Source organism: Mya arenaria, chromosome 16 (assembly GCF_026914265.1).
Source record: "Mya arenaria isolate MELC-2E11 chromosome 16, ASM2691426v1".
NCBI lineage: Eukaryota > Metazoa > Mollusca > Bivalvia > Myida > Myidae > Mya > Mya arenaria.
The window spans coordinates 21,270,806-21,286,437 of record NC_069137.1 but is presented as its reverse complement, the minus strand read 5'-3'; the positions used below and the strand labels follow the sequence as shown (position 1 = coordinate 21,286,437).

The 15,632-nt window shown below is 31.9% G+C and overlaps 1 protein-coding gene across 8 annotated transcripts in view; it reads left to right on the top strand.

Annotated features, from left to right (window-relative positions):
- LOC128221219 (transcription factor 12-like) overlaps positions 1 to 15,632 on the top strand; it is a 95,573-nt gene that overhangs the window by 66,724 nt on the left and 13,217 nt on the right. For 6 of the 8 annotated variants that reach the window (XM_052929733.1, XM_052929730.1, XM_052929731.1 and 3 more), the window contains exons 12-18: positions 5,491 to 5,676; positions 6,115 to 6,193; positions 6,761 to 6,837; positions 8,554 to 8,580; positions 10,823 to 11,059; positions 14,229 to 14,458; positions 14,848 to 14,862. In XM_052929733.1, coding sequence (XP_052785693.1) covers positions 5,491 to 5,676; positions 6,115 to 6,193; positions 6,761 to 6,837; positions 8,554 to 8,580; positions 10,823 to 11,059; positions 14,229 to 14,458; positions 14,848 to 14,862 — 851 coding nt within the window. The remainder of the gene's footprint in view (positions 1 to 5,490; positions 5,677 to 6,114; positions 6,194 to 6,760; positions 6,838 to 8,553; positions 8,581 to 10,822; positions 11,060 to 14,228; positions 14,459 to 14,847; positions 14,863 to 15,632) is intronic. The other 2 variants (XM_052929734.1, XM_052929729.1) reach the window with 1 other exon arrangement.

The window sequence follows — 15,632 nt, the reverse complement described above, 5'->3', positions numbered from 1 at the left end:
GCCCTTTGTTTCTTTTTCTTGTTTTATTTTACACTAACTTGTCATTTATTATATGGTTTCTATTAAAGATAATCCGGTTGTAAAGCTGACATCTTATTGACATTATTATTTTATCTTTATTTACTGTTTTTTAAGCATCTGTTTTTTTTCTTCTTACAAATCATTTGAATTTTTTTTTTTTTTAAATATCTGAACAACAATTTTCTCTCAACAGTGTTTAACTTTAAGAAACAAACAAAAACAACCCATTTTTTGTATGCATATGTTTTTTTTTTATTTAAGTCTATTAAATAATGTTTGTTGATTTTTTGTCCATAAAAACAACCTTAACTATTTTCACAAATTACATCACAACATCGTGGCTGCAAAAATCATAATTCTCAACCTCTATGTAAAACACATAAAATTTTGCTGGGACATGTACAGCATACATGCAAGTAGTTTTATTTCCCAGATGTTCGCAACTTGGAAAATCTGCTCGTTTCGCGGAAGGTAGAAAAATCGTGAAGAAGGTAGAAAAATGGCGAATAAAAGTCTTGGAGAAGTGTTCAACTGGTAAATCTATCCCACATCTGGCATCTATCAAAGTTGTCGAGGTTTTAACACAGGAAATGCGAAGTTTATCGTTTACAAAACACACATGCATGAGAAAATAGGATTTGCATTAATAACATAACAATACCACATAGGGGGTCTAAATGTATTGTTTAAAAAAAGTTGTCAAATATTTTTTACCGCTCAAGTTTTGAAGACATGTACAATTAACAACACTTGTTTAGCACTTTTTAAAGCTGCTCTCCCACAGATTGACCATTTTGACAACTGTTTAAAAAAATAATCTTGGAATCAAAAATTAATGTTTTGTGGCTAATTGCGTTACTAAAGCTTTAAGAAAATGAGTTTAAAGGAATAAATATCAATTTTTTCCAACGTAAATATGCATAAATTGCGATCGCTTGTTTCCAGACATTCACGAAAAAATTGGCTCATTCCAAGATAACAAATAAAATTAGTTATCAAAATGGTCAATCTGTGAGAGTGCAGCTTTATGCTTGCCAGTATTTCGGAGAAATAAAAGTCAAGGCATAATTGGTGTTGTTGTTGTTGGCATCATCATCATCGCATAAGAACTTAAGCCTTGGTCATAACTCAACCATGGGGCTGGTGTTCAATATCCATTTTATAATAAGTATATATTATGGTCATACATCATTGACTTCATTCACTCTATTGGTCAGTTATTAATAGAAGTAATCCGATTAGCTACATCGTTCTTAGATCCAGTTAAGGTCAATATTGAATACCACCCCTGTTCAAGATATTTGAATGAAAGTTGGTATACATGTTGCTGGAGACAATGCAAGGGCCAGAACTCTTGGTGTAGCATTTTTATGGTTATACCACTTGTTTGACTAGAAAACAACAATAAATAGACAGGCATTGGCCGTCACTATGCATCACTCTTTTCTTTTGAATTTTTTTTTATCAATATTGATATTAACTAAAATGTGTAAATTCTAAAATAATATTATTAAATAATAATTTTGTATAACTATAAATATTTTACATATTAAAAAAATAATAATAGCAAAAATTAAAATAATAATAAAAGTAAGATTGATTGAATAATAATAATAATAATAATAATAATAATAATAATAATAATAATAATAATTATGATAATAATTATAATATGGTAAAAGAAAGATAATATTAAATATCAATGATAATAGTAATTAAAACCGATAATTATAGTAAAATAGTAATAATTATAACTCAAGCAGATAATCTTAATAACATTTTAATAATAATGATAATAATAATAATAATAATAATAATAATAATTTACGATATTTATAATATACAGAATGATATATATTTACTAGGCCTAAGATATTAATATTTATAAAACTTTATGAATAACATAAATTAGGCAAATCAAAGTTTATACTAATTAAAAGTGTGTGTATGTAGATAAAAAAGGTAAAAAAAAAGTACTTAATCCAATTAGTACACAAATGATCAGAACGAAAATAATTATTCGATCTCATGCAGATGTTTTTTTGCATGTCAGACAAATGGTAAACATCAAACTGCTTGCCTCCTGTCTTTCTAAGACATTTCCCAGATGTGGTCTATATGGCTATGACATTTCGCAGACCTTCGCCTCACAGTGCTGGGGTTATGCGTGTGAGATAATATTGCCCACACAGCTTTTTTTATTGCTTTTAAATATGCAGATATGCATAAGAACTATTTTAAAAGGTTGAATGTAAAGGCTATTTTTAGTAAATTTATTACAAATTTAATTTGTTCTTAGGGGGCGTTGAATCTCGGGTAAAAAGATCAATAAGTGTGACAATTTGAATTGAATCAGTTGCATACACCAATAAACAAAATAAAGTGCACATTAAATTTGGCTTATTTTATTAACATGTTTTTTTGTTTTGTTTTTTAATATCATCCGCAAAGATTGAATAGGCACTCCATAGATGGAGGATAAGTCTGTTCTAGTCCTAATGGTGTGCTACACTCAAATTCAAAAATTTTAGAATTTACCTGTTTTGTTTCTCAAAGAATATGACTATGACAAAGTATTTTTATAGCTATGGTTTCATCATAGACAGTGGTGTAGTCTTTCAAAAACTTGAACGTTGCATTCATAACTCAAAAAATCATCTTCGATATTGAAATGAAACTTGGTACGCATGTTACAAAATGATAATGCACATGTAAAGCAAGACCTTTAACTCTAGTTGAACCTACATACATGCCATATCCCCCGGCGGGGGGAAAATCCCCCGAAATTTCTATCCATATCCCCTGGAATTTAATTTTTTTTTTTTTTTTTTTTTCAAAACTTGCTTAAGGTTGACAGTGGAAAGCATCAATAATATTATGAGTGTGAAATTCCATGAAGGACCATGATGACTTAAGTCTAAAAATTATTGTAATTTAAATGTTATTCTGTATTTATTCTTATTCTGTATTATAAATGCAGATATTGTGCAAATTTTCGTCGCGTAAAAATCCCCTGGTGTAATATCAAAATCCCCTGGAATTCAGACCAAAATCCCCTGGGAAGCCTCTCAGAAATATTGTCAGAAAACCCCCATTTTAGATATCACAATGAAACTTGGTAGACATGTATACCAAGACCTATAACTCTAGGCAGTATAGCTAAAACCTAAAATATAACAAGGATATATGCCAACACTGGTATAGCTATCAATTATTAATGTTGGTGATTTGGGGGGGGGGGGGAGGAGGGGGGGGGGGCATGAAATATTCCCAGTGGTTATGCAGCATCCATTAAAACAAGGAAGCTATGGAATTAATTACCTCTTGCATAACAATTGCATCCAGATGTTAAGACTCAATGGCTTAGGCCAACAAAAAAAACAACTCCCAAGTTCGGGCCTACCTACGAAATAGCTGCCGGCCCTACCATTTCGGTAGGTTGCCACCTTTGGTGAAAAAAATACCAACACTTAATGTTGTTTATTTTTTTTAAAAATTTAAAATTGTTTTTAATATGCAGATTAAATTTTTTATACTGAATACTTTATTTTTAAGCCATTCCCTAATGATGACAAAAATATTCTAACATTAAAATTGAATAATAAATAAGAAAAATACATACCCTACCTGTGTTTGGACAAGACGTATTACTAACTTTTTTTTTGGCCTAGTTTTAGTTGCCCTTAAATATGATTCTTGTCACAAGAATTGTTATTTTATGTTAGGAGCAAAAATCATTAATTCAAAGGGAAACTATATTTTTTATGATGTTATTTTAATTGAGGAAATTTAAAGATTTTAGATTTTTTGGATTTTTTTATTTCCATATATATGGTTATGTTATTTTATGGACAAATTACAAACAGAATTCAATATTTTCATGCTGCAAACAAATATGAATGATAATGAATAATTTGATTTTTGTTTTAGGTAACAACGTGTTTAACAACATTTGTTAAAATTGGGCAGAATTTACCTCACTATCATACATGGTACTTGCTTCAAAACCTTGAAATGCTAAGTTAATTGGAAAATGATAGTGTACAAGTGTCTGCTTTTCAACAGAGAGTTTTTTTTATTCCATGCTCAACCAAGGAAACTTTCACTAAGCTGATTAAAAAGTCCAATCAAGCAAGTATTACTTTGTATAAACTAAATTTAATTTCTTGGCCTTAATTACAATTTCATACGCCCATTTTAAAGAGGCGTTAATTACTAAATTCTTAGCAATACTGGACCACTTAGCAAAACTGAGTGATGTGAATGAGGAAATTTGTGGTTTATAAGTGCTGTGAACAAATTCTGAGAATGTTTCTACCTTTATATAATATAGCCAAGACAACAGACAACCAATATTTACCATTAACACCAAATGCTGTCTTACAAATGAATCAAGTTCAATATTATTATTTTTTAGTAAAGGCCACCAGCCAAAGACAACAAATAAGTCATTCAGAAGATCTCTGCCATTTTCCATTGAAAATAACCTCGGATGTAAGCCAGTACATCAGTAGAAGTATTGTAAAATTATAGATAAGAGTAATAATTAACTGTAATGTTTTAACGAGTATTTTTTTATTACTAAGTTTAAATTGATTGCAAGTGAAGTTTTTTTTATTACATAAGCAATTAAGAGTCTCGAGATTAAAGTCATTTATTTAAGTTCTCTTTTCAAATTAATACATGAGCTACTTACGGTGTAGTTAAATGTAAAAATTTGTGACATTGTAAACTGTCTATATACATCCGAGGTTGTTTTCAATGGAAAATGGCTGAGGAGTTGAGAATGCAAATATGTTTATTACAAATGTGCAAAAGTAACAATGGTTAAATCAGTTCAACATGTACAATATAATACAAACACAATAACAAAAAACTAACGAGTGAAGAAATAAGGAAGTACAAGTCGGAATACAAGTTTGAATGTGTAGCTTGCATTAAATGCCTTTTTGAAATGAAATATAAGGGATTTACAGAGTTTTCATTGTTATCAAATACAACAGAACTCCAAAAATAAATTTAATGAAAAATTAGATATTGTCAGCCCCGCCCCCTATAGTTTAACTATAGTATTGCTATGAAAACATTCTTTCATTCCACTTTCTATTTCAGGGGTGTTACAAACCTGTTTCAGATGGCCATAAGGGATCTTGCCAGCCCTTTATTGTCCAAATGTTTACTCTCATAATAAAAATAGTATATTTTGGACCATTTCATTTTTCATTGTTTTCATTCAGTTACTTAAATTGAACTAAAATAAATGGGTTAGAAACGTGTTTTGATTGGCCTGTATATTTAGCTGACCAATAGGCTGAATGGAATCACTGAGGCATGTCTAAGGATATGGATAAGATCAATATTGAATACTGGCCCAGGGGTACACTGGTCTTTTTTCAATTAGCTGGATGATGGAACCTGAAAAATGTTGAAGATCACTTATAACATGGTACACTCCATTTCTTCTTTCAGGGATACAACCATCCTGTTTCACCCAGCCAGGACCACTTGATGGATCCTGCCCTGCCCCCTATGTCAACATTTAGGGGCCAGCCCCTTCCCCCAGCCAGTGCCACTTACACAAATTCTTCGTCTTCTGTTGCTCCCGGCAACCATGGATCACAGACCGGTGACGCCCTCGGGAAGGCGTTAGCATCTGTAAGTCTTGCTCTTAATGTTTTGTTTAAAGTGGTAAACATGAACCTTGACAAGGAGAAGAGTATCTTATAGTTTCTATGACATAGGTGGGAGACATGACATCATAGTTTGCTAGGACTGCAGTCAAAATATATTTAGAAGGTTGTTTATACTATACTTTTCGCAAAAGAAATTCTGCTTAAAACTGACGTTTTCAAAACAAAGAAAGAGCGATAAGACCACAAACGAAACTCACATGCACCCAGGCTGGGAATCAAACATGTGTCACCTTGGTGAGAACAAGTGTGCTAACCGAACAACTCTTGCTTTAATAATAAGTTCTTGAATTTCCCGATGATATTTTTAAAAATAGAAACACTTTTTTGCATTATGGGTTCATAGTTCATGGGTGTAGATATGGTATGATATTAATGGTTGTGTTTCTTTTGCTAATGTCAGATATACCCGACAGAGCATACGAGCAGTAGTTACGGCTCCAACCCCTCAACACCTGTGTCTTCACCTTCTCCCATGACAGGTACGTTCAACATCTTGCAAGTTATTGGTCGAAACACCGTACAATCGACTTCCTAACGTATAAAAAGTCTTCCATACTGTGACCCATTACAGTGATATAATGTTGCTTCAGAAGATGTTGAAACAATCATCATTATCAATTCCTCAATCACAATTTGTCTTGTATAACTGACCAATAAAGTTTTTGACCAATGAAATGTGTTGAAATGAATTAATATAACCAATGACAGCATTCACAATGGTCATGAACCAAATATGCAAATTTGTCCATACTTCAACCAATACAAAAAGTGTTATACATCATTTGACCCTTGACGGGGTCAAGCCATAATGCAGCCATTATAAGGCGGGACAGACCTTTATAAACTCAACAAAAACAACTTTGACCCATCATATTAAAATTTACTTTATTGACCAATGAAATTGATTGTAACGGGATCATTTAACCAATGGCAGACAAGAGTCATCTTCCTCTCCTTACCAGTCACATTTATTTCTGCAAACAATGATAATTCAACTAATTGAATTCTGGTTAACATAATTTGACCAATGAACTATCTTGTTACAGGATCATCTAGCCAATGGCAGAGGCCGTCACAACAGTCATCTACCTCACCACAGTTTGAAGGACCCCTACACTCACTGGTGAGTTTATTCATCATTTAAGGAGCTATTTATAGATGTGTACATTAAGTAAGAAGTTATTTATAGCCATGTTTGTATCTTTGTGCCTCTTTTGGGGTTGTGTCACAGCAATGGTTTATTTATATATTATGGAGCTATTTATAGATATTAACATTATGTAAGAAGTTATTTATAGCCATGTTTGTTTCCTTGTGCCTATTTTAGGATTGTGTCACAGCCATGGTTTGTTTTGTGTGTTCCAAAATAAAAATGGCATGTCTGTTCTACTGTAAATATTCAAAAAGTTATTAACATGTTGTCCCAGATTATTGTCCAATCAGAAGGCTGGATTTCCAATAAACAGATGATTGTCCAATAAGTTGGCTGGATTTCTAGTAAATGAATGGATTATTGTCCAATCATTAGGCTGGATTTCCTATAAATGGATTATTGTCCAATCAGTAGGCTGGATTTCCAATAAACGAAGTGAAAAGTCAAAAATAGATGTTTCCATTGACAATAAATGATTATGTAAAATCAGTTATCTAGACATTGTCTAAATCAGTTAGAACTCAAATGTGCTCTTTAGGAATTCTAACCTATGTTATGATTGAGTATGGACTAACCATTGTTTCAAAAATTAAGTTGTTTAGTAAAAAAGTCTATTTTTGATGAGATTGACATTAGAATTATAAAGATAATATACTGATGTCTTTTTCCTTATAGCAGACTATGGTAAGATTATTAAAATGTTGTTATTCTAACTTCGGCATGGCCACATAGAAATTCTAACATATGCTTGATGTTTATTTTTTTGCAGTTTTGAAAAAATAAACAAAACAATGATTGTTTAATAGCACACACAATGTTAAGGTCATTTTTGTAGCTAGTCTGTATTTTGAAGATAATATGTTGTGGTATTTGGATAACCTTGGTGACGTAGGCATCATTGTTCAAAAACTTTAATCAAGGTCAAAACACAAAAGCCTTTCAAGATATCTAAATGAAACTTGGTACACATGTTGTCAGAGGCAATATGCACCAGCAGAGCATAACTCTGGGTTTAATAGTTATGTGTCTTGTTGGACTGGGAAAAACTCACACACAGACAAGGGTTGGAGATGACTCTGCGGTGCTCTTGTTTCAAAAGAAAAACTTTACAAAGAAAAAAGGGAGAAATTTGTAATACCTTTGGATTTGTTGTTTCTAGGTAGCAACAGCTTTACACAAACCATTAAATTGAACATTACTTAAAAAACAGTTATTTTACTAAGTACACTCCTACGCACAGGGTACAGAAGGTAGAAAAATAGCTCTCTATGTGCTCATCAAATATTGCTCTCCATGAGCCAATTCATGACCTACGTGCGTAGGAGTAAGTATTTGTTTCCAATGCCAGTTTGCATTATGCCTTTGTGGGTAGTAAGGCTCCCATTTCATAGGCTAAAATAATTGTCAAATTCATACCTGAAAAGATAAAGAAAAAGGTTCAAGCAATAAAGAGTAGATGGCTGTCTGTTAAAGATTTAAAGGAAAGTGGACTAGTGATAGGTTGTGGGTTCGATCCTGCAAATGGGTGCTCTCTTATTGCCTCTCAAAATGGACATTTTTACCCATGAAATGGACTCATACTTGATTCTAGCAGCTTTCGTGAGCATGAAGAAATAAGTATTGACTAAAGAATGATAGATGGTAAGGAAAACTTAGAAGTTTGATATGCTTGTTAAACATTTTCAGAAGAGAGGAAACGTCCAATATGTTCATGTAAGTTGCGCTAACGAATTTATTCAGATTAAAACTACTACTGCTATATTCAGATAGTTTTCTGTAGAGGAGAGAGCATGCTATGTTTATATCATTAATTTTTTTGCCTTTTATTGTACTGGTATTAAACAAACTAATTTCATTGGTCTATTCAAATCTGTCTGAACCAATAGAAAACAGGAACAGAAGAGAGGCTAGATGATGCAATACATGCCTTGAAGGATATTGAGGTATTCTGGTTGTAACGCCTCATTTGATTGGTCCTTGTATACAGCTTTATTTTTCATTGGTCCAATTTATGTTTTGGTTAGACTAATATTTTCTTCCCAACCTAGATATAAGTTGATCTTTCAGATATTTAGTACAATTTAGTTCTAGCTTATCTGATTGGCAAATAATGTTTAAGTACCGAGGCCATATTTAATAACTTTTTATTGAACATAGATATAACCAGACATTCAAAATATGATATGGAACATAGCCTACAACTTTCTCTTAAATAATTGGTGCCAACTAATAAGATTTATGCTTTTGGGAAACTTTTGTTATTAATAATATTCTACATTAAAAATTATTAGAATAATAGTAGTAATAATAGTAATAATAATAATAATAATAATAATAATAATAATAATAATAATGGTAAGATAAGAAAAGATAAAATCCTAGAACTTCATATTCTTTAGTCTTGCTTTCCCTCCTTTTCAGAAAGTTGTTTAACTGAATTTTGATAAAATTTGTTTTAATGAAAACCAGATTTTGTATTAAAATGCTAGATTCCATTTTGCTTCACTTGATGCTTTGTATCTATTTCATAGAGCTTTATTCATCAAGGTTGAGAATATTTCGCATTTTCAAAGATTTCTATGAATTTTTTGTCCAATAAAAAAAATATCTATAATATTATGTTGTTTTATAAGCTGTAAAACAACAGTACATATATGTTTACTCACATTGTTAAAGTCTTAAAATGCTTGAAAACCCAGCATCTTAATGGCTGACTCATCCCTTGTGACTTCTGCTAAGGCGATGCCCTGAACCTGCCAGTGGTCTAACTCCGCCCCATGGACCCAACCCTTGAAGTTCAGGGATTTTTATTATTCAGCCATTCTCTCATCCCCTGCTTCTGTATCTCCCATCTTTCCTAAATGTATGTAGAAATATCTGTATGTTATTTTACCAGTTCTTTAATTGTTGATTTTGATTAAAAACTATTCTCTATGCAGCCATTTTGAGTAAGCATGCATAATCATTATATATACATGTATAATTCATTATTGAACTGTACTGTGACATATTTTTTTGTGTTTTTTCTTCTTCTTTATTTGTCAGTTTTCTTTGAGATACTGATCATTATCTTACAGTTCTGTGTTGTCAAATTTTAATTTTTCTGAATTACTTTATTAAAATTGCAATTTTTATTTTATTTTTATTAATATAACCTTGTAATTTTAAGAATGTTTTGTTGTTAATTTCATGTAGATATATAGAACCTTACACGAGGTACTGATTAATTTAAACATTTTTAATAAATAAAGAGGGTCTTCTTTGTTTTTGGCCACTAAAGAAGTAGGGCAAAATGCAACAGTTCAGAATGTCATTTCCGACATCAAGGGACAGCACATGACATGCCTATAATGTTATCATTTGCAATACTGTTTTATTAACTCTTTTTTTAAAATAAATTTTACAATTTTCATTGTAAATATAAAACTGGACATTCTGTGAAGGATTTAACATTGAATTAAGGTTTTCATATTTGTCAAGTTCTTCTGCAATTTTCTTCCAAACTTTTTTACCAGTGATTGTGTTATGAATTGTACATCATTTATTTATCATTAATTTGTGTTTCTTAGGTTCATAGATGCTTTTGAGCTTGGCTGACGTTAACTAAACATATTAACAGTTCTTCAAATTTATTATATTTATCACACTTATAGTTAGATATACAGCTGCATATGTAATTAAACATATATCTGTCAATCATAGTTTTGAGTACCATGATATTAGAAATTACATGTTTATAGCTTTGATGTTTTTTTTGTAGTGCTATTTTGCAATCAATATTATCATTATAAAATAATTCAGAAGGAAGCTTGAAATTGCAATGTTTCTGGACCATGTTTTTACTAATTTCATATCATGCGCAGATACAATTTTCCAAGTGTATGATTTTCTGTATGATTTTGTGATTATTTTATTTCTGTATGTTTTTTAAAATATTATTTTGCATTTATTTCAGGGTCGTATGGAAGAGAGACTAGATGACGCCATACATGTGTTACGTAACCATGCCGAGATGCCCCCTATGGGTCCGCCCCACCAAGGGGGTCCGGGAGGTCATCCTGGGGGCCAAGGTGGTCACCCTGGGGGCCATATGCTTCCTCCAACAGGAAATTCACATTCCAACGGTATCATGGCAAATATGGGTGGGCCGTATTCGGGTATGATGGGACCCGGTGCCAGTAATTCAGACATGGTAGGCTTGAGAATTATTCATAATTATTGTTCAAATTTCATATGGGATTTCTTTTCTCCAGTGGGAATAACCAATCCAACAGTATCATTGCAAATATTGGTGGGCCGTATTTGGGTATGATGGGACCAGGTGCCAGTAATTCAGACATGGTAGAATAATTTGTGATTGAAGTTCAAATTTCATACGGGATTTCTTTTCTCCCATGAGAAATTAAACAGTATCATAGCAAATATGGGTGGGCCATAAATAGGTATGATGGGACCTGGTGCCAAAAATTCATCTCCCATGGGAAATTACCATTCCAACGGTATCATTGCAAATATTGGTGGGCCATATATGGTTATGAATTAAAATTTGTTTATTTTGAGTGTGATTAAAGTTCAAATTTCATACGGGATTTCTTTTCTCCCATTGGAAATTCACATTCCAAATGAATCATTGCAATGATTTAAGGATTGAATGGCGTGATTGATGTCATTATGGGGGTATGAATATAGTTGAGCTGGTTAAAGCATGCAGAATCCTAAAACTATAACAGAGTTCTAAACAATCGGCAAAATGTTAAAAAAAGGAAGTGCTGTATGAATCCTTCCAATTTAAGTGCATTTTATTGAATATCCAATTTGCCATCTGATACAAATATAAATCAATCGGTCTTGACATAAAATTGCAAATAAATCTTTCTTCCATGCCATAAGCTCCTACCTGTCAATGGATTGATTTTATGACTCAAATTAATTAATCTGCAATGGTTGCAAAGCATTCTTTTGTTTATTCAAAATTGCGGGGCTGAAGGGAAAATGTTCTAAGTGATGTCAAGTCAAGTTTCAGATAGAGGTTTTTGGCTTTTCCCCCGCTAAATTCTCCAGATGCAGGTTTAAGCTGTTCTGTTGGTCTGTAACTGTTTGGCTCTGAACACCTGCCATACTTTACATGGAACAGACTCTGATATGCAAAAATATGGTCTTGTTATATAAGAAAAATTGCATGTCTAATCTAAGGCCTTCAAAAATAAAGTAATGTTTCCAGTTTCTTCACTGTCGACTGACCATTTATGTTACCCCTGATCATAATTTTTTAAATAGCTGTTTCAATATTTTGAAATGACCGTTTGTCATATATTTTTGCGACGTCCACAAAACACTTTTATTTGTCCAAAGGGATCATGTGGAAAAATGCCAAACTGTCATTGCACTGGAAAACACTACCAAAAAAAAAGCCGACCCAGGAGGGTGTGTGTGTGTGTGGGGGGGGTGTATATTACCAGAAACACCATTGATTTAATAGGCCTTATTATAAAAGCATGTCAGATTTTACCACAATTAATTATGGGTCTTACGCTATTATGATGCAGGTTGTTCTGCTTGGCTGAAACCAGAGACGTGATTTGCAAACTTATGACATGGAAAATTGTTGTATTTTGGATGTCTGCGATCTACTTGACATGTCTTTCTTTGTTTCTTGAAAACCTTTCTATTATGAAACTCTTATGTTTTATATGATGAGTTTTTGTTTTGTTTTGTAAATTAGACCCTTTGAAATTAATTTCAAATATGCAAGGTATTTTTGGAATATTTCACTCAAAATTCGGCATCGGAATTCTCCAGGTTTAGAAAATTGAATCAGCAATGGATTCCAGAAATTTCTGTTCCCAAAATGTTATTTCATGATTATTGCTCCAATCTTTTAATTATTAATAAATTCCTTGACAAAAAATGAATTTCTATTTTAAACAAAGTTGTATACATGAGTATTAAGTTCATACATAGAAAGCTATTAGCTAAATATAAGCGATGAACGCATTTTTATTGCGTTTATGCTGTATGAACACAGTAGGGCAGGCAAGCAAATTTCATGAAGTGCATTAGATCTTCTGGCTAGCAGGATTCTTTGTCATTTGCTCGCGTGCCCAACTGCATTCATACAGCATAAACACACAAAATAATGTGATCACTCCTTAAATATCAACACTATGTAGTTATGTTTTCAAATAATAATTTTCATGTTGGCATAAGTGTAATTTTATCAAAACTGTGAAATTCCGGCCATTGATTGAAGATATTTTCTTGAAAATAACTTGTAAGATTTCATGGAATAAGATTATAGCTATCTCCAACTTTTAATAGCCTCACACCTGTTTAACACATGCGAAAATTCTATCTGCATCAACTACCAGTTTATGTGTGAAGTCGTTAAAGTAATGTAGATTTTACGATGTCTTTGCACTTGTTGGGATATGTTCAGATGATTTTTTTCTGATTTGTATACCGCCTCTTTTTCTAGAAATGGGTTTTCATATTGAGAAAATTGCAGATAAGAACATGAAATTACTCTTGGTTTTTAGTTAGAGTATTCATAAAATAAGGAGAGCTATACTACTCACTCTTGTGTTAGCGTCAGTGTCGGCGTCACACCTTGGTTAAGGTTTTACATGTAACCACATTTAGGTGAATATCTCAGTAAATATACCATGTATTGTATTGAAACTGTAGACATGCGTTCTCAATCATCCAACCTACTTCATTAATAAAGTGAGGTAACTCTATCTTCGTATAATTTAAATTCTGCCCCTTTATTATTCAACTTAAATATTCTGGTTAAGGTTTTGCATGTGAGAACACTTAAGTCAATAACTCAGCAACTACTTGTTGTATTATATTGAAATTCTATATAATCAAGTATGATAACTCTATCTTGCATATAATGAAAGTTTTGCCTCCTTATTATTTGACTTAAAACTTCTCGCTAAGGTTTTAGTTGTTATATCATTTTAAAGTGATCCATGCATGTTTCACCAAAACTTTGCAATCCTTAAACTTTAAAGCGGCATAAAATTTAAAGCGGCATAAAAGTTAAGCCCAATGGCTCTGTGACCACTCTTGTTAAATGTTAAAGCTAGATTTAATCCTATTAGCTATACAAGTTTTATTTTTGTGATTGCACTTGACCGATCAATAACTTAAGTATGTATCTGATGAGCAAATAAAAAATAAATATTTGCAGACCAGCCCGTCAATATTTCTTTTTTTCAAATTATCAGTTCTATTAAATTATACCTCATATTTTTTTCAAATCAGTTAATCAAATATGTTATTTAAGTTTTGAGATTAACCAATCAAAATCGGATTTTTTTAGACAAGCCAATCAAATTCCTTCATATATTTTTCAGGGCGGTCCACCACCACTAACTGACGCAAGTGGATCGGTAACCTCCCACGACCACCAAACCAAGCCGGGAGGGGGAGGAGGAAAAAGTAAGGGAGGGGAGGGAAAAGAGATTAAAAATGAAAAAGCAGACGATAACAAGAGCGACACCTCGGGAGATAGTAAGGGTGGAGGAAGCTCGTCTGCGCCATCAGATAAAGTCAAGATTACACCACCACCATCAAAACGATCAAGGTATGGTTGATTTCAAATTGTACACAAACAGTGTATTAAATAGTATTGTTGGAATCAATGTTAAAACATGCCTATTTTGGGGCTTTACAACATGAAGATTATTTTATTATTTGCTTACTAAGGGTTTATAGACATTCATCAGTAAAATAAAAATGATGTAACTTTCAAATATCAAATGTCAGCTTGCACAGGGCATTGACTCAATTGCAACAATGTCATTTCAAAAATGTAATAATATTTTCAAGTTAAGTGTTTTACATTTTCTTTCCCCAATGTAAAATCCTTGAAAATGATAACAAAATAATTTGGTGACTCACAAGGCTCCCAAAATTAGCTTTTTTTATTATCATCATCCTTAATTTTTATTTTGAAAGAAATTGTATTTTCAGGAAACAGGAAGATACGTGAGTATTACACCTTATATGCTATTACACCTTGTATAATAATACTCCTGAAATAATATTAGACCTCATATTTATTGCGACTGTATGATATAATGTTACACTTCTCATAGTATTAAACCTTATATCATATAATGTTATATATTACACCTCATTTAATATTACACCTCATAAAATATAACACCTTATAATATAATACACCATAATATAACACCTCATGATAGTACACCTCATATAATACTACACCTCATGATACTACACCTCATAATATTACACCAATAAACATAATATAACACCTCATAATAGCACACCTCATGATAGTGTACCTCATATAATATTACACCTCATAATATTACACCTCATAATATTACACCTCATAATATAACACACCAATATAGTACACCTCATATTATACTACACCTCATAAATATTACACCTCATGTAATACTATATTTCATATAATACTTCACCTCATTATATAACACCATACATTATACTACACCTCATTATATATTTCACCTCATATAACACTTCACCTTTTACAATACTACATCTCATATATTATTATTTCTTGATTATTTATCACAGTTCAATTTAAGAAGAATGAGACATGATATCTATTAAAAATCATGAAGATTGATTGATTTCTTTGCAAAATCTTGGCTTATAAAGAATCTTGTGGCTTTAATAATGCAGCCTTAATTATCAAAAGGAGATCGCTTATTGCATAATGTGGATGTTTTGCTTTATTAATTGCTTATTTCACAACTGGT